General features: G+C 45.1%; 2 protein-coding genes across 6 annotated transcripts in view; both read right to left on the reverse strand.

Moving 5' to 3' along the window:
* The window catches only part of rbm10 (RNA binding motif protein 10), a 29,937-nt gene extending 15,577 nt beyond the window's left edge, over positions 1–14,360 (reverse strand). For 2 of the 4 annotated variants that reach the window (XM_084332853.1, XM_084332851.1), the window contains exons 1-8: positions 14,244–14,360; positions 13,559–13,650; positions 12,904–13,462; positions 11,846–12,022; positions 6,568–6,637; positions 3,290–3,363; positions 2,146–2,232; positions 1,528–1,588 (exon numbers count right to left, since the gene is read on the reverse strand). In XM_084332853.1, the coding sequence (XP_084188979.1) occupies positions 1,528–1,588; positions 2,146–2,232; positions 3,290–3,363; positions 6,568–6,637; positions 11,846–12,022; positions 12,904–13,462; positions 13,559–13,575 (1,045 nt within the window). In that variant the 5' untranslated portion in view covers positions 13,576–13,650; positions 14,244–14,360. The remainder of the gene's footprint in view (positions 1–1,527; positions 1,589–2,145; positions 2,233–3,289; positions 3,364–6,567; positions 6,638–11,845; positions 12,023–12,903; positions 13,463–13,558; positions 13,651–14,243) is intronic. The other 2 variants (XM_084332852.1, XM_084332854.1) reach the window with 2 other exon arrangements.
* Positions 14,361–17,661: 3,301 nt separating this feature from the next.
* On the reverse strand, positions 17,662–22,816 carry LOC311244597 (rho-related GTP-binding protein RhoA-C-like). Of its 2 annotated transcripts, none has more exons than XM_084334192.1 (5): positions 22,741–22,816; positions 21,969–22,124; positions 20,531–20,651; positions 20,092–20,222; positions 17,662–17,923 (listed from the first exon to the last, which is right to left on the reverse strand). In XM_084334192.1, exons 2-5 carry the CDS (start codon positions 22,122–22,124, stop codon positions 17,750–17,752), a joined length of 582 nt encoding a protein of 193 aa, XP_084190318.1. In that variant the 5' UTR covers positions 22,741–22,816; the 3' UTR covers positions 17,662–17,749. The 2 variants fall into 2 exon arrangements, with proteins under 2 accessions (XP_084190318.1, XP_084190319.1); XM_084334193.1 differs by having other exon boundaries at positions 22,735–22,786.
* Positions 22,817–26,987: the final 4,171 nt, after the last annotated feature.

A 26,987-nucleotide genomic window follows, 5' to 3' on the forward strand; every position in this document is an offset into this window, starting at 1 on the left:
GTAAACTAGACTTAAGATAGTCAGTGGATTGTTGTCACCCGAGTATCATTGAGGTATTAGGGCTGTATTTAGGGCTGGGAGGTAGGGGTGGACGGTATAAACGGTATACGGTATAAACGGTATTAATTTGCTCTACGGTATGGATTTTGACTATACCTTGTAACCGGTAGGGCAGCTCTAAAATAGCAATGACGTCATGTAACCACAGCGCGACTATTTCAATCGCATTTGCCCCTAAAAATAGATAGAATTAGTCATAGATAATAGATATGTGCAAACTGGAAAAAGTTATTTAGGAGGCTTCGCGCAGTGGGCGTGTCAACACGCAATTGTCATTTCATAATAAACACATATCACCGCGGCGCACAGCAAGTTTCAATTTCAGTTCCTGGCATTTTTAACCAGTGGAGAAAGGTAAGATATTTCCCTATCGTTTTTCGTATATGAATTATTCTACGTTAATAAAACATACCTGGTGATCAACTACAGTTTGCTGTAAACATTACGATATGTGTGTAGTGTTATGATAACGACGGCAGCAGCGGGAGCCGGGAGGACGGCTGCAGCAGTGGATTTGCGAATAGCATGCAGCTGCAGAGCCGCAGAGCCAGGGGCTCTTTCAGGTCTGGTCACAGGCCCGTCAAACAGCGCCCCACCACCCTTGCGCCGTTCTGACCCCCATCGTCTCTAAGCATTTTGTGTGTCAATTTGTTGACACATGTGTCAATTTGTTGACACATGTGTCAATTTGTTGACACAATTGTCAATTCTTAAAGCTGAGGATGAGTGGCACCTTTGTCTCAATTCTTATTCAATTCAATTCGCTCTGCGGCTCTGCAGCTACATATGCTTATAGCAAAATCCAGCCCCGCTGTTTGCAATGGGAGCAGGAGTCTCGACTCGGGACTTATTTTATTTGGAATATAATGACTTTATACGCAAAAGTAGCCTAGTTTTAAGTTAAACTATTATAAATCTACATGCCTTGAGGATGTCATTCTTTATATAGCCTGCCTATCAGGCAAAAAAAATTATTCTAACAGAAACACTGATACCGTGATATATACCGTTACCGTCTATGCTTCAAATTATACCGTGATATACATTTTAGACCATAACGTCCACCCCTACTGGGAGGTACTGTATATACGTAATATGAAGGTATACCGTCATGGATCCAAACAAAGGTATGGATTTTTACTATACCGCCGTCCATGATTTATATATATACTGTACATAGTTTAAAAAAAAATATATATACAGTATGCATACTCTATATATTTGTAAGTTAACCAAAACGTTGTTCCTAGCAGGACTATACATAAAAACAAATACAAATAAAAATAAACTAGACCACTTTGATTGAAATAGCACCACGGCACTTGTATTACAAGATAAAGACATAAGAAAGATGCCACATCACATTGTAGATTTGTACTGGAAAACTAAATACAGTAAAATACCGTTTATACCATCAAAACTAAAAAGATATGGTGAAAGATATCACCGAGCTGCATTCATATTTACCTGACTTGGGCACACTGCACTTGAAGCATTTCTCTCTCCTTTTGAAGTTCTGCACACCACACTGTCGGAACATATGCGAATGTCACTTCAAAGACTGTGGTGACTGGCATTATACCTCACGCATACACATGTATATTCCTGTGTACTGGGCAACTCACTGGGGACTCGAATACTAATCGACCCGACTACTAATCGACTCATTTGCCCTCGTCTGTCGGCTCTGGGCTGCATTTTCGCCGATCAACCAATACATTGTTGAAAAGTTTAATTTGCTGCCTTTCGATCGTCACCTCACTCAACCTATAATGCGTGCGTCCTGTTTGCCCCTGTCCTGAGTGGACCAATGACCCCCGACAGTGAAAATGATTGACCGCCTTTGTAGCCAAGGAGCGTCTGCTCCGAATGCAATCCCAGATGAGCACGAGAGTGGGGGAAGGTGACACAAGAAGACGAAGAAGTCCATTGTTTTGACGATAGCCTCTGAATTAATTGGAGTGGCCGGCCTTTTTGGATAATCATTTTTACCAGTACACACATTACAAAAGCGTTGTAAAACATTCATTTTCCATGGGATTGTTATTGGCTTTTAAAAAAAAATTATAAACAGTGACACAGTACCTTGTTGCACAGCCAGTCCTCGTTGGCGCGTGGTTTGGGGTCACTGTAGTGCATGGAAACCCTCTGTCCCATAACCGACAGCACCCTCTGAAAGAGAAAGAGAAAGAGGGGGGGAGACCAAAACAAAGAATCATTCTCAACGCTAACTAGGACACACATGATAGAGACCCTCATCTCACAAGAGATGAGGGAGAGAGAGTGAAAGAGAGAGAGAGAGAGAGAATAGAATTGAGGTTGAAAGAAAGAGGACACGAGAGAATTACAACCTTCAGCTTTAGGGAAATTGGGACGGACTGTGATGGTGTGTCTGTGTGTCTGTGTGTGCCTGTGTTTGTGTATGCGTGTGTGGTGCTTGTGTGCGAGCCCGCTTTTGTGTGAGTGTGCATAGAATGTGTTTTGTTAAAACTTGTGAACCCCCCCCCTTAAGGGGAAACCTTTTCAAAGCTGTACAATCTCATTCTTCCAGGCCCCCCCCCCCCCCCCCCAAATAGACAACAGCTCCCGCCGATGTGATGGACAGGTGATCCAGATGTGAAAAGTCTCAAAAAAGAGAACATTTATATTAGAATGGGCCCCAATTCCTCTGAAGGCTGAATCCACATAAGGTACCAATGTCAAGATGCCGTGGCCTCGCTGTCACACTACCCCCACAGCTGGTGCTGGAGACCCCCGAACAGGGGAGCTACGTCAGGGACGGTACAAGGGGAGGGCCGGGGGAGGAGAGAGGGAGAGAAAGGGAAAGGGAGAGTCCTCTATACAAAAGAGGCAGGGGGGAATGTGGCTGAGGGTCCAATAGTGAGAGTATTGTCCAATAGTGGAAGAATTTGCATTTAAACCCCAAAACAACGTAAAGAAAATAAAATAAAACGTGAGTGCGCCTGTTTGTGCATTTCTGTCTCTTTGTAGCGAGAAGATGAGGAATTTGCCTCAAAGTATGAAATCCCACCTACCTCAGGCACTTAATATGCATTATCCAGTGTCAGTGTATGCATTGGGAGTGGCAGATATGCAGATGACTGTACAAAGTTGTGATTGTGTGTGTTTGTTACAGACGGTTAAGTACGTACGGTTATATATGTATACGTTGTATGTATGTATGCATGTATGTATATTGTGTACATGTGTCTGTGCAGGGGAAAGTGACCTGGTTGGTCTCCATCCAGCGGCTGGCCTCCTGTATGAGATTAAACTCGACGAAGGCGAATCCTCTGCTCTGACCTGGACACCGCCCAGCGCCATGGTAACCGAACAACAACAACAACATAACAACAACGCAGTGAGGGGTTAGTGCTTCATGTACAGGGAAAGAGACAGAGACAGAGACAGACAGAGAGAGAGAGAGAGAGACAGACAGAGAGACCCTGTATCAACACCGTATCAAATATATACACCATTGCTTCCACCCTCCCTACGACAGATCACACTTCTTAAGAATGAATTGGGAGAGGCGTATTCCCATCCTCCCCGCTGTGCGTGTGATCATGGCATGGATGGGAGGACACGGTGCCCCTGGTCTTTCAACAGGGTCGAGGTCGAGGAAAGAGGGAGAGAGAGAGAGAGAGAGAGAGAGAGAGAGAGAGAGAGAGAGAGAGAGAAAGAGAACTCTAACCACTCATCAGTTTGAGTCTGAACTCTTAGCTTAAGGAAATATGAAGCACCCAAGCACTGACAGGAAAAAAACACGCTCACACAAAACACACGTACAAAAGCTCTTCTATACGGAGTCGAGGTGCGGGTCTGAAATATTTAGCACTCTGGTGGAAGCTCTCTGTGTGAGAGTGTGTGTGTGTGTGTGTGTCCCTTGAAAAAAAAATTAAAAAAAAAGCCTTTTCCATGAAGCGCTACCATACATTCTGCAAAACATGGAGGATGATTGGTAAAACACTGGACTACAATATCACATGGGAGGGAGGGAGGGAGGGAGGGAGGGAGGGAGGGAGGGAGGGAGGGAGGGGTAATGAAATGACACCAAAGTATTCATTTGTAATGAAGACAAAACGGCTGATTCGATTGAATCAGAAACAAGAGGGCGAGAAGAACAGGAGGACAGAGAGCGGTTTGGGGGGACTGTAAGTGTGGCTGCATTTGAGACAGGAGGACTGTAAGTGTGGCTGCATGTGAGACAGGAGGACTGTAAGTGTGGCTGCATGTGAGACAGGAGGACTGTAAGTGTGGCTGTATGTGAGACAGGAGGACTGTAAGTGTGGCTGCATGTGAGACAGGAGGACTGTAAGTGTGGCTGCATGTGAGACAGGAGGACTGTAAGTGTGGCTGCATGTGAGACAGGAGGACTGTAAGTGTGGCTGCATGTGAGACAGGAGGACTGTAAGTGTGGCTGCATGTGAGACAGGAGGACTGTAAGTGTGGCTGCATGTGAGACAGGAGGACTGTAAGTGTGGCTGCATGTGAGACAGGAGGACTGTAAGTGTGGCTGCATGTGAGACAGGAGGACTGTAATGGCGCTTTTCCACTGCATGGTACCTACTCTACTCTACTCTACTCTACTCTACTCTACTCTACTCTACTCTACTCTACTCGGTATTTTCGGTTTTCCATTACCAAAGTTGGTACCAGGTACTTTTTCGGGTACTTTTTTAGTCCCTGCTCGACTCTGGTTCCAAGCGCGAGCCAAGCGGGTAGAACTGGTACTACAAAAGTCACGTGAAACACTGCAGACCACTGATTGGTCAGAAGAGAGACGCGTCACTCGTTGGAGAGTCTGAACGAAAACAGAAAGCCGCCATCTTTAATGTCTCGCATAGGATTTCATTATGGTTGCAGCAGGCACAAGTTCAATAAACAAACGATACAGTCACTGTGTATTCTGCCTCATTTATTGATTAAACAAAACCGACATCAACACAATTTGCCACTGAGCGGAGAGTTTAGTCTCGCAAAAAGATCGCTGACTTGTTAAGGCTTAAGCTTGTTGTTAGGTTAGGTGCTAATGTTGTGCTAGCGTTTTAGCATGGCTATCGTACATAACGTGATCAATATAACTCGCTATTGATTGTTTGTATGAGTAACGTTAATGCTAGTAGAATAGACACAACGTGAGGTAATCACCATCCATCTTAAACCGGTTATTACCTAATGCTAACGTTAGCAAATAGACGCGAGACTGGTAACGTTACAGCTTTGTTGTTAGCCTAATGCTAACGCTAACGTTAGCATAGACAGCCTAGCTAACGTTAACGCTTGTAGAATATACACAATGAGAGGTAACGTTAGCGTTAGCAGAATGGACACAACGAGAGTCTCGTTAATGTTGTTATTGATTGATTGATTGAAAACTGTGTTTTACTCTGGCTTGCGCCTAGCTCACGGACATAGCTATGCTGCCAGCCTGCCAGGAGCTCTCACAGAGCTATGGAGCTCTCAGCTGTACACCAGCAGCCCCGCCTCCCCACACGGAGACAAACTGAGTACTTTATTTTAGTACCTGCAGTGGAAAAGGAACGAAGTACCAGGGACCTAAAGCGAGTAGAGTAGAGTAGAGTAGGTACCATGCAGTGGAAAAGCGCCATAAGTGTGGCTGCATGTGAGACAGGGGGACAGAGAGCGGTTTGGGGGGACTGTAAGTGTGGCTGCATGTGAGACAGGAGGACTGTAAGTGTGGCTGCATGTGAGACAGGAGGACTGTAAGTATGGGTGCATGCGAGACAGGCACACCTTACAGTCGAGAGTGGCCGAGGTGAGAGATTGATCTTGTGGAAAGACGTTTAAAAGAAAGCTGAGTAACTTCAGAGTCTCTGGGGCGTGGGACAACTGGGACACATGCTCATAACCTGACCAGTGAGCACAGACGGTGGACACGCACGCAACCACAAGGACATACACACACGCATACGATTTGGGTTTCCACCGGTCATACGCGAGTGGCGGTTAGTATGCGAGTGGCGATCTGATCGGATATGTCTCGCGGTCGAGGCAGAAGCATGAAAAAAAAGGAGAGAGAGGGAGAGAATGAAAGCTGTGGAGGAAAGGCCTGTAGCAGGGTGTGTTTGCATGGGTGTGTCCACGTGTTCCTGTTTGCGTTAAGGAGTGTTATAAGACTTCTCTTGTGCCGTGTGTGCATGGATGTCATGTTCTTCCGAGCCTAGCAAGGTGACGGCGACAAGCAGACCAAGGAGTCGAAAAACAGTACACAAGAGGCCCAAGTATACATGTACCGACATACAACATCTAGTACCCTAAAGGCCTTCCACTGTTTTGAGCATGAAAGAAGACAGGATGACAGAGAGAGGGGGGGAGGGAATGTTCTCTTTATGAATGATATATGAAGGAGGAACCCCGGCATAGAAGAGAGAGTTCTGGTAACGATGGAGGTCAGAGAGAGCTGGAGTGATGGACGACAGTGGAGGAGAGCGAAGAGAGGAAGAGGAGGGGGTCAACGAATCAGGGCAATGGACAGTTTCTCACCTGAAGACTTGTTCCTCATGAGACGGACCTCTCTGGGCTGGATCCCCTGCTCCTGAAAATTGGCGCGGATCTAAAGAGGGGCAGAGGTTTACCATTAAGACGTCAGGCTGGCAATAATAATAATAATAATCTTTATTTGTATAGCACCTTTCATACAAGAATTACAGCTCAAAGTGCTTTACAGCTGTAAAAAAGACATGGGCATAAAATGTGCACAAAAGTGGCAGATCAAGAGGAATGCAAAGTGCAGATATAAAATTTGGTATAAAATGAGCATAAAATAGACAGCAGAAAAATAGACAAGACAAATTAAGGCATAGAATATTAAATCACATAGACAGGGTGGGACAGACACCAGTCCCCAATGCTGGACCATTTTGATCTATGGCAGGGTTTTCACCCTGAAAAGCCCAATAAAAAGGAGTTGGAGGGGGGAAAAGTGCCTGATGAATTTATGAACCAACACAAAATTGGTGAAAGATAACATGGTTCCCAAAATGTAAAGAATCAAGCAGGAAGCTATTCTGTAACACAAACAACAATAATTTAATCAAAGCCTTCAAATATGCACCCTTTGCCTTTACAGTGTTTTATAGGCTTTCAAAACGCAAATAGTCTGGATATGCATGCAGGCCACTTTGCAACGCGTTTAGGGTATTAACTATGCCTCATTGCAAAGTGGTCTGCATGCATATCCCACATATTTGTGCTTGAGATCATATAAAACCCTGTAAAGAGTGCATATTTGAAGGCTTTAAAGGGGAACTCCAACATTTTGGGAAATTAGCTTATTTAACATCTTCCCTGGAGTTAGACAAGAAGATACATACTTTTTTTGTCTCTGTGCGTGCATTTAGCTTTTGGAATAGACGCTCCGTTAGCATAGCTTAGCTTCATCACTGGAAGTGAGGCAGATCCGTAGCCTTACAGTGCCTTACAGTGTATAGTTTGATTGAAAAGTGTATTAACAGATTGCAGAATACACTCCAAATACAACTCCGTTCATGTAAACATGTTGTGACCTGTGTATTCACCACGTGGAGAAATAAAAAATAATTGAATTAGACAATTACGTTTTATAAGCAAATATACTCTGAACAATTTTTTTGACCAACCACTACTCTATGAGAGCAGCCAGTGATTTCAACGTGACGCCGTGTGTGTTTACATTCTCATTCATTCAAAAGATCCAAACCGATTGAAGTTTATGGATACCATGACTTGAAATCCTCTTACCTTGACGATTAAAAGCCTCCCCAATTTAGAAAACAGTAATCCAATGGCTGGTATTGTTATATACCGGACGCTCTGAGCTAACCGGAGCTAACACAGACCAGGATCGCAAAGCATAATATAATGACTTCCTTTCTGGGGTTGTCAAAATAAAAGTGCGACGTTTATAGCAGCGGAAAACGTTTATTTTGTACATTATCTAACGTTAACACGAACCTAAACTAACGCTACAACTAACCTAAAGTTAGTTTAGGTTTGTGTTAACGTTAGATAATGTACAAAATAAATGTTTTCCGCTGCTATAAACGTCGCACTTTTATTTTGACAACCCCAGAAAGGAAGTCATTATATTATGCTTTGCGATCCTGGTCTGTGTTAGCTCCGGTTAGCTCAGAGCGTCCGGTATATAACAATACCAGCCATTGGATTACTGTTTTCTAAATTGGGGAGGCTTTTAATCGTCAAGGTAAGAGGATTTCAAGTCATGGTATCCATAAACTTCAATCGGTTTGGATCTTTTGAATGAATGAGAATGTAAACACACACGGCGTCACGTTGAAATCACTGGCTGCGCTCATAGAGTAGTGGTTGGTCAAAAAAATAGTTCAGAGTATATTTGCTTATAAAATGTAATTGTCTAATTCAATTATTTTTTATTTCTCCACATGGTGAATACACAGGTCACAACATGTTTACATGAACGTTTGAGTTGTATTTGGAGTGTATTCTGCAATCCGTTAATAAACTTTTCAATCAATCAAACTATACACTGTAAGGCACTGTAAGGCTACGGATCTGCCTCACTTCCAGTGATGAAGCTAAGCTATGCTAACGGAGCGTCTATTCCCAAAGCTAAATGCACGCACAGAGACAAAAAAGGTATGTATCTTCTTGTCTAACTCCAGGGAAGATGTTAAATAAGCTAATTTCCCAAAATGTTGGAGTTCCCCTTTAAAGAGGAATTCCCTCTTGGTTCTTTATAGGGATGGCACCGATCCGATACTCAGTATCGGTCCGATACTGGTCAAATTCACGAGATCGGGGCGGCTGGGTGGCGCAGCGGACTAAGCGCTCGTCACCAACGCAAGAGACACTGGTATCGAATCCGACTGTCAGCATTGCCTCCGGCTTGGCCGGCCGTCATACTGGCTCGATTGGCAGAGTCAGCGGGAGGGAAGCCGGTGGGTGGGTCCGGGTCGTTGTAAACAGCGACTCCTACAGTTCGGTCGGGGCGCCTGCACAGCGAGCGTTACACTCTCCCAGTGAGAGTCCGCGCTGCCAGGTGAAAAGAAGTGGTGGGCTGGGTACACATGTGTCGGAGGAAGCATGTGATAGTCGCCGCCCCCCCAGACCAACGGTAGGGGGTAGAGTGCGCAAGGACCAGGAAGGGGATTGGGAATTGGCATAACGACTAACATTGGGAGGGGAGAAAAACGGAAAAAGAAGGGGGGAATAGATAATTATGCGTGCTAATACGACATAGAGAGTAGAGGCCACCGTACTGGGGTCACAGGCAGGTACGCAGAGTAGAGTAGACTAGGAACAGATAATGGTGGAGCTATGGGGCTAACATCTAACAATAAAGACACTCACAAATACAGAGGACTCACGTGTATGTGGAATAACACGACACAGCCGAGTGTAATATCTGCAACGGAAGTATTTCTAGGGATGGCAGCAACACTGGGAACTTTAACACCACGGACTTAATTAAACACTTGGACTAACGTTACATCATTGAAATGAAGTATGCCGAGTTTATACGTGCAACGAATGCCAAGAGGCAACTAACTTCGCTGGAAACCATTCATAAGTGCGAGAAACTCCCTGCAGATGGTAACAAAGCAAAGCTGTTAACTCAGAGAAAATAACCAAATGTATTGTGCAGGACAACCAGCCCCTTTGTAGGAAATGTAACGTTAGGTTTCCGACACTTAGCCTCACTTCATGTTGGCAAACCGGCATTTTATCTCCGACACGGCTATCCCAAATAAGTACAACGTTGCGTTTCTTTTTCAAATGTAGCCAGGAGTAAAGATCATAACCCTATCAAAACAGCAATCAAAGTGTATATTTTCAGCACTACGTTTGTTTCCCAATGATTTTAAAATCTCCGAGCATTGCATCGGAAAACGGGGGCGAGGACAGGAAGCCATCATGAAATCGCTGTAGTCTTATTAACTTATTAACTAAAAGATTTGAACAAAATAAAAAGCAGCAGCACTATTGCATAATTGAGTAATGTATGCTATGTATTTATTATTTTAGGAGAGTAGGATTTGTTTCACAGTTTTAGCATGATGTTTTATAGATGGCTAGGTTAAAAGTGATGGCTAGGCCCTTCTAAGGTTTCTCCCCTCCAAATTGTCTGTGTGGGTTTTTCCTATTGATTGGTTTTTAGTGAGTTTTTCCTTACCTTCTCGTGGGGTATGTCTGGGAGTGTTGCATTTATTTATTTAACAGTTTACTTTGGATTTCATGGTGTTTTTTGTTTTGTTCTTGATTTATTGTGATGTTTCTTCTTGACTTGTTTAAAGAAGACGTGTCCGGCCGTGTCGGGCCTTACAAATAAATTTGATTTGATCCATCTATCTATCCTTCTATAATTCCATATTGTAAATGACTTAAACAAGTGTACAATCAACTGTTATTTACTGTGTTGGCCGACCCTGTATTCTGATGTGCGCACACAGGGAATGTAAAATCCATACATTCTTGTCAGGAGACGAGAGTCTGTGTTCTAATAATATTGAGCTCAGTTGTAATCCAATCCTACCTAGCTGACCAATATCTGTTCTCTATTTGGTCTCGTGTCAGTCTCGTTTCTGATCCTATTTCTGAAGAAGCATTTTCATTGGCCTAGTGATAACATAAAAGAAGCTCAGTCTTTATGTTCTGGGCAGACAAGTGTATAATGTTTATGTTCTCTGCCGGTTGAAATGACTACATTGCAATGTATCATTTTCCCGTCTGTAAATTGCTGATTCACTTCTTTGAATAAACCGTTTGAAAGATCTTCTACCTTTCATTATTGATAACCATGACAATTTGGATATTGAATATAGTCAGATATACGAGTCAATTTGGGTGAAGTAATCCGACTGAATTATTTGACAATTTATATGCGAGTAAATATCTCACAACACACACACATACATACATACATACTAGGGCTGCACGATTAATCGTAAAATAAATTGCGATCTCGATTCATAGACATTATGCGATCTCATTTCTAAATGACGACAATTATTATGTATTCGCATTTGCGTCAAAATGGAGATCAGTTGCATTCAAACACTTGCTCCTATTCCCTATGCATTCACGTCGCGCTGCATTCACGTGTTGACGTATTTGCTTCAGAACAATCCCAGTTGGGATATCAATTACACTTACACGATGTAAAGCAAAACACGCCATTAATTCAACATTCAATATATTTTCTTACTTTTGTGTCGACATGTCGCCAGATTCCTGTTTTTGGGTTCCAGATGAGAGGTAGGAGCTGGACAACACAACGGTTGCATAGCCTGAAGTCTTATAGTCATACAGTCCAAAGTTGATCAAAATCCCACGAAAAATTAGTGAATGAATTTTGTAATGTGTGTACCGGTAAAAACAGCGTGATTATGCAAAATGGCCGTCCACTTCATAACATTCTGACGCTAGTCGGGACAAAGGTCAGAACCGAAAGTGGTCATTTGACGGAGCGCTTGTCGAATGACGCCCTGAGCTGACTGACGAGAGCAAAGTGCCACGACGAGCGGGCGTAAGAGACTAAAAGAGACTCGAGTTATTTTGTATGTTACAAGATACTTTTAAGTTTAAGTCAAGCACTTTCATATATGTTATGTTTAAGTTTAAGTCAAGCACTTTGATATATGTTATGTTATCTGTTTAAGAAAGAGTGCAATAAATGTTTTTATTGAAAAAATAAGAATTGTGTGAGAGAATCGTGATCTCAATTCTTAGGAGTCTTGTGATTAACATTTTAGCAAGAATTGTGCAGCCCTAATACATACATACATACACATGACACACGCACCTCATTGGCGGAGGCATTGGGTGGGAGCATGCGTAGCATGATGATGTTGCTGGGTCTCTGGTTGAGGTCCAGATCCGCTCGGAAGTCCTGGTCCCTCTGATCCAGCTCCTCCAGGGACAACTCTGGACCTGACTCACTACCACCACCACCCCGCTCCTCGGCACCCCCTGGAAACCCCTACACAACACGGCACAGAACATGCCTGTCACACGTACAGCGTGGCAACAACGACATCATAGCTAAGAGAGAGAGGGCACCTTAAGGCTCAGTCATAGTCAAGACGTACTGGAAACAGACTACGCCGGGGTCCGCATGGACTAAAATGACGCAATACCATATGTCCGCATAGGCCGCATGTCCGTGGACCACTAAACTTTTCTGTCTGCACATACCCATCATTCGTGGACAATATGGCTCAGCATGTGCACGGATCAAAAGGGGATTGTAGGACCAAAGAGCCGGTACGTGTGGTGGAACCGGAGAGGTTAATCAAATATTCATGGTCGATTGTTTTTAAAACACGGCTAATCAAATACAATTTAGGTTAGGAGTTCAGTGGAGATAAAGCACCCCCCCCCCCTCGATCTGTGGGATCGTCTTTTAAGCTGTCTGGGAAGAAAGGGGGCGGGAGGGATTACCAGGTCAGGAGCGAGGAAAGGAGGGTACAGGGGGAGGGACGTCCAGGTGAGGGGAGAAGAAAGGAGGGTACAGGGGGGGAAGGATGACCAGGTGAGGGGAGAGGAAAGGAGGGTACAGGGGGAGGGACGTCCAGGTGAGGGGTGAGTAAAGAAGGGTACAGGGGGGAAGGATGACCAGGTGAGGGGAGAGGAAAGGAGGGTACAGGAGGAGGGATGACCAGGTGAGGGGCGAGGAAAGGAGGGTACAGGGGGAGGAATGACCAGGTGAGGGGTGAGGAAAGGAGGGTACAGGAGGGAGAGGCTGTGTTAAGAAAAGGCCTTGAAAAAGAATTCCACATACGCCTGGACTATGAAAGAGAAAAAGGACTGCATGGTGTATGTGTACTTCTAGACTATGTAGAGCCCTTGGCCTCAGCTCACCTTCCTCTTGCCTGGCCCACGGGGGAACCTCTCCCGCTCATCCTCTTCTCCGTGTCTCACCGCACTGTATTCGGCGTGTTCAGAGTGGGCGCTGCCCTCGTGGCCCCAGTCATCGTCTCTGCCCCCCAGGTGAGGGGAGCCGTCCTCGGGGTAGCCTCTCCCGTCCTGGCCCCCTCCCCTTCGTTGGGGGCCGGTCCTAAACTGCTGGAAGTCCCTCCTGGATCCCTCCTCCTCCCTCCGGAGCCTGGGGAAGGGCCGATCGGGCTGCGGCTGGGGGCGAGGGGGGCACGGGAGCCCTTTGCCCCCTCGTCCCATCTCTCCTCGCCCCTCTCCTCTCTGGCGAAACCCCGGACGGTCCTGGGGGTGACCCGGGGAGAAGTTGTGCCCCCCCGCCGACTGCTCGTCCCGGTCGTATTGCCTGTCGCGCTCCCCTCTGGGACCGAATCCCGTGTCCGGCTCCTCGTCGTCCTGGCCGTAGCCTCTGTAGTCCATATCCCGGAAGTTGTGATCATTGGGAGTGTTGCCATAGCGACCCATCCGGTCACCACGGCCACCCCTACTGAGAACCAAAGACATTGAGGGGGATTTTTGTCACTAAAATGTTTTTATTACCTACATGGAACATAATGTACGATATTAGTAGATGCAGACTCACCGTCTCTCATAGTCCATACTGGTCCTCTGATTCTGCTCTGGTCTAATATGTTTCTGTCTTTCTCTTCGTTACAGCACTAGACATCCTTGATCCTAGAAAAACAACAGTCCTCTTACATGTATGTGAATGGAAAGGCAAATGATGGATGGGGTGATGAAGTACGGGCAATGTAAGGTAGAGGGAGAGAACACAGGCCATCCTTTGTGCAATGAAACAAAATAAGAACTTCTAAAGAAACTACTAAATAATGCATGCCTCTCTAAACATATAACTGTTAGCCGTTACGCGGCTGGTGAGAGCTTCTTGCGTGTGTGGTGCAGTTTGCACCGGAGATCTGTGATCACCTTACCGTAGAGGCAAAAAGAAAAAACGCAAATAGGCGTGTTAAGCTATTTGCGTCATTGTTGTACAAACTAAACCGCTACGTTTAGAGTTACACTCAGGCAGAGGTCATCGTGTAACGTTACTAATGGTTTCTCTATGCACACGTATACGTTAAATAAATGTGGACACACACACACACGACCATACCGTATGCAGCAATGACGAGTGGCGGTCATTCTCCGCTAGCTGTTAGCTACATGGGCAGAGCTCACTAGCTAACGTTAGCTAGCCTGCTTCCAGTCAGCCCGCACGACCTCATATGTTGCAAATACCATTACATTGGAAATGAAGGAAAACTTACCAATGCCACATTAATCTACATTCGTTCCCGAATTGACATGCAGGAGCACGGCTAAAGATGATAGTTATTATTCAGAGCAGCAACAACTAAAATGGCTACAGCCAGTCTTGTTTAGAGAGCAGGGGCGGGACCGATACTCTCGATTCGACCATTTGATTGGCCTGTATGGCTAGAGCACCCTTTTACAGCTACAATAATTGGACAATGTGAGATCGAAAAGGGCCCCCATAGATGTTGCTGATATGGAGCCTACGTGCATATCAGTTACTATAATTAACTAAATTTTAATATATTCTGCAAATGTCAATGATTTTGGTGGAAATATGTATCGAACGTGTGGTTGCGGTGCAATGAATGGGGCCACTATGAATTGAAAATGGGGGACCCTGATGTAAACAAGAGTCTTTCTCTGGTCTGCATCCCCTTAACAATTGTGTGTATTGAGCTGTACTGTATTGTACCCATTCTGCAATCTGTTAAATAAAGTTTTCATTCATTCAATGAAGACACGTATACTCAATAAAACCCTAATACCAGCTTTATTTGGAAAACAAAAACTGCAGAAATCCCAAGATGTCACAGTACAAAAAGTAACAGCCCCTGCAACCCCCCACCCCCCCCAACAACCTCCCGACTTTTCACCCTATGCTTGACCTTCAATTAACAATGAATACTATGGTTACAATTTTATCATCCAACTGACATAAGCTGATGAAAAACAGTAGGATTAAGAAAATGGTTAAAATATACTACGGAAATTAGAGACATTAACAATAAAGGTAATAATACAATAATGACAAATATGGATAAAAAGAGATGCAGGGGAGTCGAGTGAGAGGCAAAATGGAAATCAACATGTCATAAACATGTCCTTACAAGGCCTTGTAAGACATACAGTACATACTAGAATAATAATAATAAAAAAGAAAGAAAAAAAGAAACAGCCTACCTTCTTCTATCCTTAATGACTATACCACGTGACGTATCACTGAACCCACTGAGTGATTAACACAATCAAATTCATCTCTTGTATACACAGGAAAAACAAAAGGGTCCTAAAAACATAACGGTTTTGATTGTGCCTCTATATGTCTATGAAGTCTTCCGGTAAAGTACAAATATATTTTTTTAAGTTTCTTTGTCACTCGTAGTAAGCTGTTGATTCCAATACCCGTTTGAAACTATATACTGTGGCTTTCAGGGGTAACTTTGGCATGGGGGGAGGGGGGGGGGCATGGGTTAGGTGTCACACAACAGGCCTTTACATGCATACAGTACATAGACATGGAAAGAAATTAATCAACAAACGCAAACATACACATTCACTGCATGCAGACCCGGGTTGGAGTATGCACATACACACAAGCATACATACACGCACGCACAATAAGTAGATCATCAGGTGAGTAATTCAATATGGGGGTGGGGTGGGGGGCATCTTATACAATCTGGTTTAGGCAAACCCCCTGCATAGGGCCCGAGTCAGAACATGAGCCTGAAGAAACCAAGCCAATGATAAGGAGAAAGTGTTAACAAGGGTGGAGCATTAGGGCTGGGCGATATGGACCAAAAATCATATCTCAGTATTTTAGGCTGAATGGAAACACATAATATATATATATATATCTGTATTTTCCTACGAGGTGGGCTGAATGTTCTCTTGAGGCCTACTTGTTCTGACAAAGTCGTTTTATATACATGTATTTGATTTATTATTATAATTTTTTTACATTATCTAGACTCCGATATAGACATAATCTATGATCACATTCGGATACGCAAAAAAGTTAAATTTTACAGAAATTGGAATTGAGAACAAGCTGACTAAAGACCAATGAATTAGGCCTAATGAAGAACAAAGGAGAGTGTATAACTGAAGCCTTCCAAAATAGCAAAGTTGGAATATCCTAATAGTTTGGGCCAGTCCTACGTTAGACTGTGTGCTCGTTGACCAAGTTTCCAATCAAATGTTTATCGACGGACTCGGTTACAACCTAAATAGTCACTAAGTGATTACAACTAAAATAATAACGTTGCTTGTACAAGGCCATCTCCATCACTGGACATGCTCTCTTTCTCTCAAATCGGAGCGCAAATGAGCGCTACCGGGCCTGCACCGATTCACTCTCCAAAACTCCACTAAGGACTTTATGAGTAAAAGTTCATAATAGGCTACCAGTACTTAGTTTTCAAGTGTTGTGTGTCAAGGGACAACGTAAGTCAACTTTACGCTTACTGACCCGATTCAGACCTGCAAATCCACTGCGTCTATAAGGTTATCTCTATTTTAGCTTGGTGGATAAAGCACAGACAAACACACACATGCAGAGACACAGCAACGTTATGTTACTAACGTTAAGATTATTAGAAGCCTCAGCTCAGGCAGCCTGTCTGGCCATTAAAGTTGATCTGCTGCTGGAAAACTTTGAACTGGCAGTCAGTGATGAAGAAAAGTTAGCAAAATCACCCAATTTAAATATCTTCGACCAGCTCTCAATGTCAGCTTGCCAAGAGCAGACCACAGGCCCACCAACAACACAAGGCTTTACTCTTATCCTCCCTAAATGCTCCCAAATGACACATCTGAGTGTTCGTGGTTCTGCTGCTCACTCAATCTCTTAAATGCAAACCATCTCCAGATAATTGCTGTTTTGGACCGTGGCTGTCTCCTCCATGTTAAAGGGAACACTTGAGCGTGTGGGGGCGGGGGGCTGCGCGGAGAGTGCGAGAGGACAGATGCAAACACTGGCATAGCCTTTACGGAAGAAACGGGTTAAGCATTTTAACGCAAATCAAACTATATCGATATAAACGGTATTGACTCATCCTGTATATCTTGTTTGAAAATATATCGATAAAACCGTAAAAAGTCACTATACCGCCCAGCCCTATAGAGCATGGACCCTAAATATGATAAAGTAATACCCCATCCAGGTTATGAACCCCCCCCCCCCCACACACCCCCAATATCAACTATTCCTGACCATTGCTCTCAAGGCACTACATGTAGGCGATACTGTAAAAGATCCACTTAGACACTTAGGCCTATAATCTGTTCTATCATTTAGCTTTTGTCTCTCTCGCTGCATGTCCCCCATTGTCTTTGGCCTGGTAAGGACCTTTACTCACTCCCAATTCCATCATGGCACAGTTTCACCTCTCCTTTTCATCATTTGCCCAATTCCAAAACCACCCCTCCCCCCTCACACACACGCCCTTGCACACCTCTCTAGATCTGAAAGGGATCGATGAGGCTCAAATCGATATGGCACTTCATTTTAACGCTATAAAGCAAAGGCCACTGTGTAGACGCGTATCAAATTCCTTTCAGATCTGCTTGCGCGTGCAGAGGCGAGCAAAAGATTTTAAATTGGGCCCCCCCCCCCCCAATCTTTCCTGGCCCTCCCCAATACCCCTCCCCTACCTCAAGTCTCAATAAAAAGGGACAAGGGACAAAGCTGCCCCTATATCTGTGCTCAAGGGCAGCTCCTTAATTCACAGCCGGCCTATAAGAGACTGCAAACGGACCGCCTGTTACGCTTCTTGGCCTGGAGCGCTGCCCTGGTGGCCATCTCGAACACCTCCCTCACTCCATCTTTGGTTTTGGCAGAGCACTCGTGGTAGCCGGAGGCGCCGATGCGGCCCGCCATGTCTTTGGCCTCTTCCGGTTTCACCGGCTCCTACAGAGACAAACCAAAGGGAACAGTTACATCAGAGCTCCATGTGATAAATAATTGATTGATGCATCAAAAAGACGTGGAACTCAAATCCAATCGATCTGTAAAACTGGCATCAATGATCTTGCCAATCAAATTAAGAACAAACAAACTTTTAAACAGCCATTTTCTCAAAATGACATGCTCCCTTCACACAAAACACCTGCTTTTTTCCACCATAACTTGTATGTACTGCCACCAAAATCTATATGGTGCTGGCTAACATAAATAGCCAGTAATTTAGAGGCTTTTTTCTTCTTCTGACAATTCTATATATGGTTTAGATTAGATTCCAATTTATTGTCATTATACAGCACAAGTACAGTACAACGAAAATAAGTTTGGCATCCAACCAGAGTGCAAATGTAGCATTAAAGTGCAACAACAATATGCAGGTGATATATTGCTGTTGCACTTTACTGCTACATTTGCACTCTGGTTGGATGCTAAACTTATTTCCGTTGTACTGTACTTGTGCTGTATAATGACAATACATTGAATCTTATCTAAACCATATATAGAATTGTCAGAAAAAAAGAAAAAAAACTAAATAAAAAAATGTATATGAAAAAAACAAAATGCTATTGTAAAACATCGTTATTTTCTGCAGATTCACCACTGCCATAGGCTTCCATTGTATCTGAAAATGTGTTTTGATTGATTGAACATTTTATTAAGATTGCAGAATGGGTACAATACAGTACAGCTCAATACACACAATTGTTAAGGGGATGCAGACCAGAGAAAGACTTTTGTCTTGTTTACATCAGGGTCCCCCATTTTCAATTAATCATAACATATATGACATACAGGTAGACAGTACAGTCATCTAGACATTTATGACATACCAGATCTACAAATATACAGTACTGTTTATGAGTACAAAAATAGTCTAAAAAGAGAGTATATACATTTGAGGGGGAAGAAACTGTACATTGGAGGAGGTTGGGTAACTGTACATTGGAGTCAAGTCAAGAGTTTTAATTGTCACGGCATACAGGTATACAATGAAATGCGGCTGGTCTTGCCCGCGACGATGTGCAATACAGTGGTACAACATATAATAGAATCCAATAAAAATACAGTGGTACAACATATAATAGAATCCAATAAAAACAACAGTGCGATAAACAGGTAACATGGTGTGCCATCTCGGTATCTGTACATAGTATTTACAGAGCATATAGGACATGCTAGGTAGCTTTAGTAGTGCAATACACTGTTCCTGTTGTTTTACTAATTTAAAGTGGCCTTTCCTCTGGCCATAAGTGTGGCATGAGTGTTAAAGTGGCTGCTAGTGTGTGAGCGTGCTCAGCGTGCGTGTCTTGTGTGTGCTTGTGTGTGCTTGTGTGTGGATAGTTCAGTTTCTGTGTCTCTCAATGTTCATTGTTCAAGGCTCTGATGGCCTGGGGGAGGTGGTTTGGGGTTGGGTAGGTGGGGGGGAAAACTGTACATTGGAGGGGGTTGGGTTTGGATATTTACAGGGGCCAGTTTCGAATTGCAGTCTCCCGTAGGTGCTCTTTGAGAGTGGTTTTGAAGGTGGGTACTGGCTACTGGGTAGTGATTCACATTCCTTTACAGCTGTGGGTAGGGTGTCCCACATTGATGTGGCATAATTGCAAAACGTGTTTAGTCCCTTGTTTGAGCCGAATCTGGGGTTAACATGATTTGTGGAGCTCCCTCTGGTGTTGTGGTTGTGGTATTCACTGACCTTTGGGAAGTATGTCTTAAACACCACGTAAACCGGTGAAAGTCACTACGTCTGACTAAAATGCCACGCTAATCATCCGAGGTGCATTTACTTCCCCGAAATGCTGCTATATTGGGCAGAACATTTCAGAAAACAAGTGACAGACAGCATTTCAGTCAAACGTGACAACATCAGATGTTGGCATGGCATTTTAGTCAAACACGATGACACATTTTCAGATACACTGGAAGCAAAATGGCAGCGGTGAATCGGCAGAAAACAACTACCAAGTAAAAGATTATGAAAAAAAGAAAAGTGCGCCTTGCCTTTTTTTTGGATCATGGCAAGAATGACTTGGAATAATCACTTCAAAAGACTGGTATGGTCCTTTTCAGCCCCACCCAAACCCACGACAACAACAAACTAAATCAAACACACCCACCTGTTTCATCTTGGCGAGCTCTCGTCTAGTGTGCTCGTCGTTGCGCAGGTCCTTCTTGTTGCCCACGAGGATGATGGGAACATTTGGACAGAAGTGCTTCACTTCAGGTGTCCACTTCTCCGGGATGTTCTCTACAGGGGGAGGAGCCACACACAGAACACAGTGAGTCAATTAATCAGAAATTATAGGGGTTCAAGGGAACGTGTGCAGTGTCACAACGGACCGTCTCGAGCCGCGCCCTCTTTTCTTGATCCTCCTATCGCAAGTGACGCTTCCCTCCGACGAACAAAGTTTATCCGAAGGAAGCGACGGTTGAGATTGGAGGATAGAGAAAATAGGGCAGGGTTTGAGATGGTGCCCAACGGTTACCCAAACCGTCGGGACTAGGTTGTGATCGGAGAATCGGAAAAATAGGGCGGGTTTGAGATAGGTCCATTACCTAAACTGTCAGGACTGTCTACAGAGAAGCACATGAGGATGACGTCCGTGTCGGGGTAGGAAAGAGGCCTCAGTCTGTCATAGTCCTCCTGACCTGCTGTGTCCCACAACGCAAGCTCCACCTAGAGAGAGAGAGAGATGGATGAACACTCAGAAATATTACCCTACCAAAAGCATATTTGTGTTTTTAGAAACAATTTAACTTATAGCATAGAACTACATAGCAGTTCACGGCAGGCGAGGGGTTGACAGCAGAATGAAATTGATTAAATAAATAATTATTTTATAACTTTTAATAGATTAGTAAGAGGCCAGACAGGACAGTTTGACTAATATGCCTCCTCACTTGGCCTAAACATTGGAGGAAAATACATTTGGAAAAAGTGTCCAATATTACAAACATAGCTTGGGTGAGTTGACTACTTCTGTGTAGTCTTCTACTCGCATGGGAACCTTCATTATCTATTGACATTTTCAGAGCCCTAATTATGGATCCTCAGACCCCATCTTAGAACCACTGCCTTAAGATGGTGGTAACTGGTGAACCCAACATCTAATATGCTCAACCGCATAGTATGAGGTTGGGAGAAAGAAAATACCATAGACCAAAAAACAAACGCTCGCCAATCAAGCACGACTGAATGTAAAGACGTGAAAATATATTGTTGGCTTTGTTATTACAACACCTTGGCGCGAAGTTGGAATATTCAAGTGCAATGTTTATAATGCCAGCATTGTCAGCATAGGTCTTTTCCTCAAACAGAGCTACGTAATCTGTGATGTGACTGCATTTGCAGGTGACTTGCCATGCCAAAATAAGTGACCCGACAGGTAACTTCAATTAGGGGAAACCCATAGGAAACCCTTATTTGAAGTCATGTCAGAGATTATGAGTTTCTTCGTCAAATGTATATACTCTCTTTTTTAGACTATTCTTGTATCAAAAACAGTACTGTATTTGTAAATCTGGTATGTCATAAATGTATAGATGTAGCAGTACTGTATGTCATGTATGTATACGTTATGATGAATTGAAAATGGGGGACCCTGATGTAAACAAGACGAAAGTCTCTCTGGTCTGCATCCCCTTAACAATTGTGTGTATTGAGCTGTACTGTATTGTACCCATTCTGCAATCTGTTAATACAATTGTCAATCAATCAATCAATTACATAGCTCGGTTTGAGAAAAAGCCACACGCAAACTGAGCTTTGATTATAAACATTGCAAGTTTACAAACGATTGAATATGGCAAATTCGCACGACCAAGGTATTGTAATAACAAATCCAACAAAGTAATAATTCTTTAAATGAAATTGAGTTGGCCGATTGGCAAGCATTTATTGTTACCTAGCCCATGGTATTTACTCCCAACCTCGTACTTTGATGGTTGAGCATATTAGAGGTTGAGTTTACCAGCTAAGAATACTGATGCTTACCTGCTTGCTATCCACCTCAATGTCTGCCACATAGTTCTCAAACACAGTGGGGACATAGACTTCGGGGAACTGGTCCTTGCTGAAGACGATGAGCAGACAGGTCTTACCACACGCACCATCCCCAACTATCACCAGCTTCTTCCTGATGGCTGCCATCTACAAAAGGACAGGGCAAAACAAAAGGATATTATTATACGGTTGTTCGGCCATCGAGCGGTACACAGCGTTACCGTTTTAAATCAAGACGGTGAGCCTAGCATTAAGGTTACCAAAAAATATGGTAAACCACTGAAACAACCCCGGAATGGAGCAGAGTGGCCAGCGGCGCGGTCTATGTGCTGGAATGATAATGCTGAGCAGTTCCTCCAGTGAGGCGCAGCAGATTCACATCATAAATATTTGTCAACTCCACTTTTATCCTAGCGGATCAACTGCATTTGAGTTAATATATGAAATGTACACAACCATAGCCGGCCAAGCGGATACATGGCCGGGCAAATAAGAGTATAATAGCTATAGCACAACGATTGTAAACACGGAACATTCCGTGGTGTGTTCTTCCCATTCCTATCTCTGTAGTCTGGGCCTGTCAAACCAGCTAGCTGGCGTTAGCAAGTCAGCTAGCGATGCTTTTTTACGCTGCGGATTACGGACATCTTTCAATATTCTTTCTCACAAAAGTACACGACGTCCCCGATATACTGATATAATACCTCTGTATCTGTCAAATGGATCGATTTAAAGTTGTAAAGCTGTCGCTAAGTACATTTACCGTTTGATGTTTCTGTGTCCGCCTTTCTCCTCTTCCTGACCGACAAATAAACTCCGCCTACTTCTCTGACGTCATGTGCGCAGTGAGGACGTCCACAGATGGGTAGTGGCATCTTTGGCTCAGAGACTGGTGGCGTGGTTTTGATTGATTGATTGAAAAGTTTATTAACAGATTGCAGAATGGGTACAGTACAGTACAGCTCAATACATACAATTGTTAAGGGGATGCAGACCAGAGAAAGACTTTCGTCTTGTTTACATCAGGGTCCCCCATTTTCAATTCATCATAACATATATGACATACATGACATACAGATAGACAGTACTGCTACATCTATACATTTATGACATATCAGATTTGAAAATACAGTACTGTTTGTGATACAAAAGTGTCCAGAAAAAGAGTGTATATACATTTGGCGTAGAAACTGTACATTGGAGGAGGTTGGGTGGGGTGGTGGGTGAGGGCTGTACATTGGAGGTGGGGGGGGGGGGTTGGGGGTTGGGTAGGGGACACACACTTTACACTGTACATTGGAATACTGACAAAGCCTTACTTGGTCATTTACTGTACAACTAGGTTAGGACATTTCTAGGGGCCAGTTTCGAATTGCAGTCTCACGTAGGTGTTTTTTGAGAGTGTTTTTGAAAGTGGGTAGTGATTCACATTCCTTTACAGCTTTAGGTAGGGCGTTCCACATTGATGTGGCATAATTGCGAAACGTGTTTAGTCCCTTGTTTGAGCCGAATCTGGGTTTTACATGATTTGTGGAGCTCCCTCTGGTGTTGTGATCGTGGTATTCACTGACCTTTGGGAAGTATTTTGACATGTACATGGGTACCTTGGTCGCGTAGTGTATCTTGTAGACCAGGCCCATTGCAAGTTGCTGTACTCTGTCGTCTACTCTAAGCCATCCTAGGTTGTCAAAGTGGGCAGGGGTGAGGTGGGTTCTAGGAGTCAGGTCAAGCAGTAGTCTGACTAGCTTGTTTTGAGATGTTTGTAATTTGTTTTTTAGTGCCTGTTACAAAGGGTCAGATTAAACCGAATATATATATCTATTGCCTGAGATCCCATGGATAATATTTGTATATCGTTTGATATCCCCTGTATATTCTTTGTACAATATGCACGGAATATCCCTTTAGTCTACAGGACAGACCATAATATTTCGTTCCCCTATTGGAAGCGATCCCCTGGCGCCAGGTACCGAGTAAAGCCCTACCCCCTCGAGCTGACTTGAAAGCTACCGCCGGGACTTGCCCAGGCATGCCCGCTTTCGCCCACGGCTACGAGACCGAGAGGCGACAGAAATGAGATAGGTACTATTTGTTCACGGTACATATATATATGGCGCAAGAAATGTAGAACCCCCCCTTGCAGTTCCTTTTCAGTTCGCCTTCAGTTCAGTCTGGTTCAGTTACCGAGTAAAGCCTTACCCACTACGCAACGTGCGGTATAGCAGGGCTCGCATTGCCCAAGATATAGTCTCGTGTTATCCTAAATACGTCTGTTTGTCGTATCGTTCTCTATTCATTAGTAAACCTTCATTACGAGTCAAAGACCACGTGAAGTGGGTAATTGTGTGTCTATAATAGAGCACTTATTGCCGCGTGCTAATAGTATAGTAACATCAAGGCCAACCGTGCATTACCGCACCGGAGGATTTACACCGGAGCAGCAGCAGCACCACAGGGGATTTACACCCCACCGGCAGTGCCACTCTCCGGGCAAGGATTATTAGTCTTCATTGCTTTGACCAAGCTGCTGGAACAGAGAACCGCCTACCCCACTGCTACTGTGGGATCTATACCTGCCCGTGAGACCATCACTCAAGCCTGTCTCTGTCGTAACAGAGGCTCGACGGCTCTCATCTGCGCGGAGCGCACCCTGGGATCACCACTGCTTTCCCCGCTGCTCCAGGGGACATCGCCCCCGTGAACCATTGACTTGCCTAGAGCTTTGCCTCCCTCTGCTGGCTTACAACCGGTAGTACCCCCTATCCCAGAATAACCATAGAGATAATCCTTAATATGCACTATTGATTTACCTGCACATTCTATTTGCCTTATAAGCGCAACTAAGTAATGTAACAATATTCCCTTTTATGTAATAAATATTCTAACCGAGTATTTTGTGTGGAAAACCTGTTATTGTTGGAGTGTTCTAATCTAATAATACCTATGTACAGTATTGGCCAGAAGTACATAGACGGTAGTGATTAATGATATCAGTACTTGATTAATACAGTCAGGGAATTGTACCCCTCAGTTACAATTGGTCCTTCGATAGCCGAGATAATAATTAGCGTAATATTAATATAATATTAATATGGAATTGGCCGATGACGAACACTCCACAAACGGTTCTCCTAAGCTAGATCGCCCGCAGCGCAGACGACAGCCACCTCCCTACCTAGAGGCATACTCTGTCAGTCCAATACCTAGCTTTAAAGGGAAGTTAAACGCGGAGAAAGTAGAAAGTAAAATTATGTCCGACCCTAACAACCAGGTTACCCCGACCACAGAGGCCCTAGTGGGTGCTAATGTAACTGACCAAGCTCACGGTGGGGACCAGGAGGGAACTGACACGACTTTACCCCCAGACACTACCCAAGAAGTAGTCCCCGACCAGCCCCGGGAGGAAGACAACCCTAAAGAGACGCGCACCCAGGAGACGGATCTCCGCGGTACGCAACCGGAGAACGGATCTCCAACCAGTACTGCCGGGAGCCGATCGCCCCGAACGGCGTCTTCCCCCAGCGAGGCGGACAAGATGCTGGCGCAAGCACTCATCGCCACCCTGGCAGCCTCCACCGAACGCGATCGACTTCAAGCGCAACAGACGTGCGAGCGCGAACATTACGCAGGTGAGCGAGAGCGCTTCCAGGCGCAACAAAGGAGCGAGGACGACCGAATAAGACTGGAGACCAGACGCCTCCAGACAGAAGAGAACATCGAGAGAAGCCGCGCCGACGTCGCAAATGCACAGCTCCACGCCGCCCATGCCAGCGCCAATGCCCAGCGTGACGTCGCCAACGCACAGCGCGACGCTGCCCAGACCAGCGCCAACGCCCAGCGCGACGTCGCCAATGCGCAGCGCGCCGCCGCCAATGCCCAGCGCGAAGCAGCGCGCGACGCAGCCCATGCCCGGCGCGAGGCAGAGCGCGACCGGATGCAGGCGGAGCTGATGGACAAACTGGTTGCCATGGCGACACCCCCTCACTCCGCACGGAGCTCTCAGAGGTCGTCAAGACATGGGTCTAGGACACATTCCCCTACCCGACGACCCCGCCTACAGGAGGATCCTGTCCACGTCTCCGAACCCCGCCTACAGGAGGAGCCTGTCCACGTCTCCGAACCCCCTCCCCAGCCGGTCCATACGAGACCTAGCAATCGGGGTACAGAACCGGACCACGCCGAGAGACTGAACAGACGACTCCAGGTCCTAGCAGAGGGAGATGAGGAGGAAGAGGAGGAGTGTCAAGCCGACCAGCAGCAACGTGCTCTGGCCCAGGAGGCCCAGTACAGCCCCGACCCGCAGCGACGTACTCAGGACCAGGAGGTCCAGTACAGCCCAGAAGTCAGCCCCGAGGCCCTGCGCTACAAACCCCCGACTCAACTCACGGGTGAGTTTGACGCACCGCCAGCCCCGAGGAACAGCACCTGGGTACCCGACCTTCGGTACCCACCAAGTACCAGCCCAAGACGACACGCCAGAGGAGACTCGCCTAGGAGGCCTCTCCCCCAACGCTCACCGATGTGCCAGTCATCCATGACATCATACATTGGCACACCGACGATTCCAAACTTCATCCATGAGAATCGAGCACAGTACACGGAGCTCCGGATGTGCTTAGAGACAATGCTGGTGGATGTCGCTGATGAACGCCACAAGTATGCAATATTACTCCAGCACCTGAAAGTGCCCCGAGCGCACAACATAGCGCTAGCCTATGCCACCTCTTCGACACCATACACAGCGGCCCTTGCAGCGCTGGACCAGAGATATGGACGTATATGGGATTACGTAATAGAAGAGATAAGGCATATTGACCGCCTACCCCCAGCCACAGACAATCGCTCACTAGACGACCTGTCAATCAAAGTGCAGTCCCTAGTGGGGATGCTGGGAGCGCAACGGGAGAAGGGCAGGCATGAGCTATACGCCAACTCTAACGTTGAGAGGATTTTGGAGAAGCTGCCACCCGCAAGACAGGAGCGCTTTCGGCGGCAGAGGGACTACCGCGA

This window comes from Notolepis coatsorum (assembly GCF_963971535.1).
Source record: "Notolepis coatsorum genome assembly, chromosome: 17".
Classification (NCBI taxonomy): Eukaryota; Metazoa; Chordata; class Actinopteri; order Aulopiformes; family Paralepididae; genus Notolepis; species Notolepis coatsorum.

Coding starts and splice junctions, on each gene's coding strand:
- LOC311244597 (XM_084334192.1), bottom strand. CDS start 22,124: ATGGCAGCCATCAGGAAGAAGCTGGTGATAGTTGGGGATGGTGCGTGT. Junction 20,223..20,530: donor AGACAGTCCTGACAGTTTAG/GTAATGGACCTA, acceptor CTCCCCCTGTAG/AGAACATCCCGGAGAAGTGG. Junction 17,924..20,091: donor AGCTCGCCAAGATGAAACAG/GTGGGTGTGTTT, acceptor TTGTCTCTGTAG/GAGCCGGTGAAACCGGAAGA.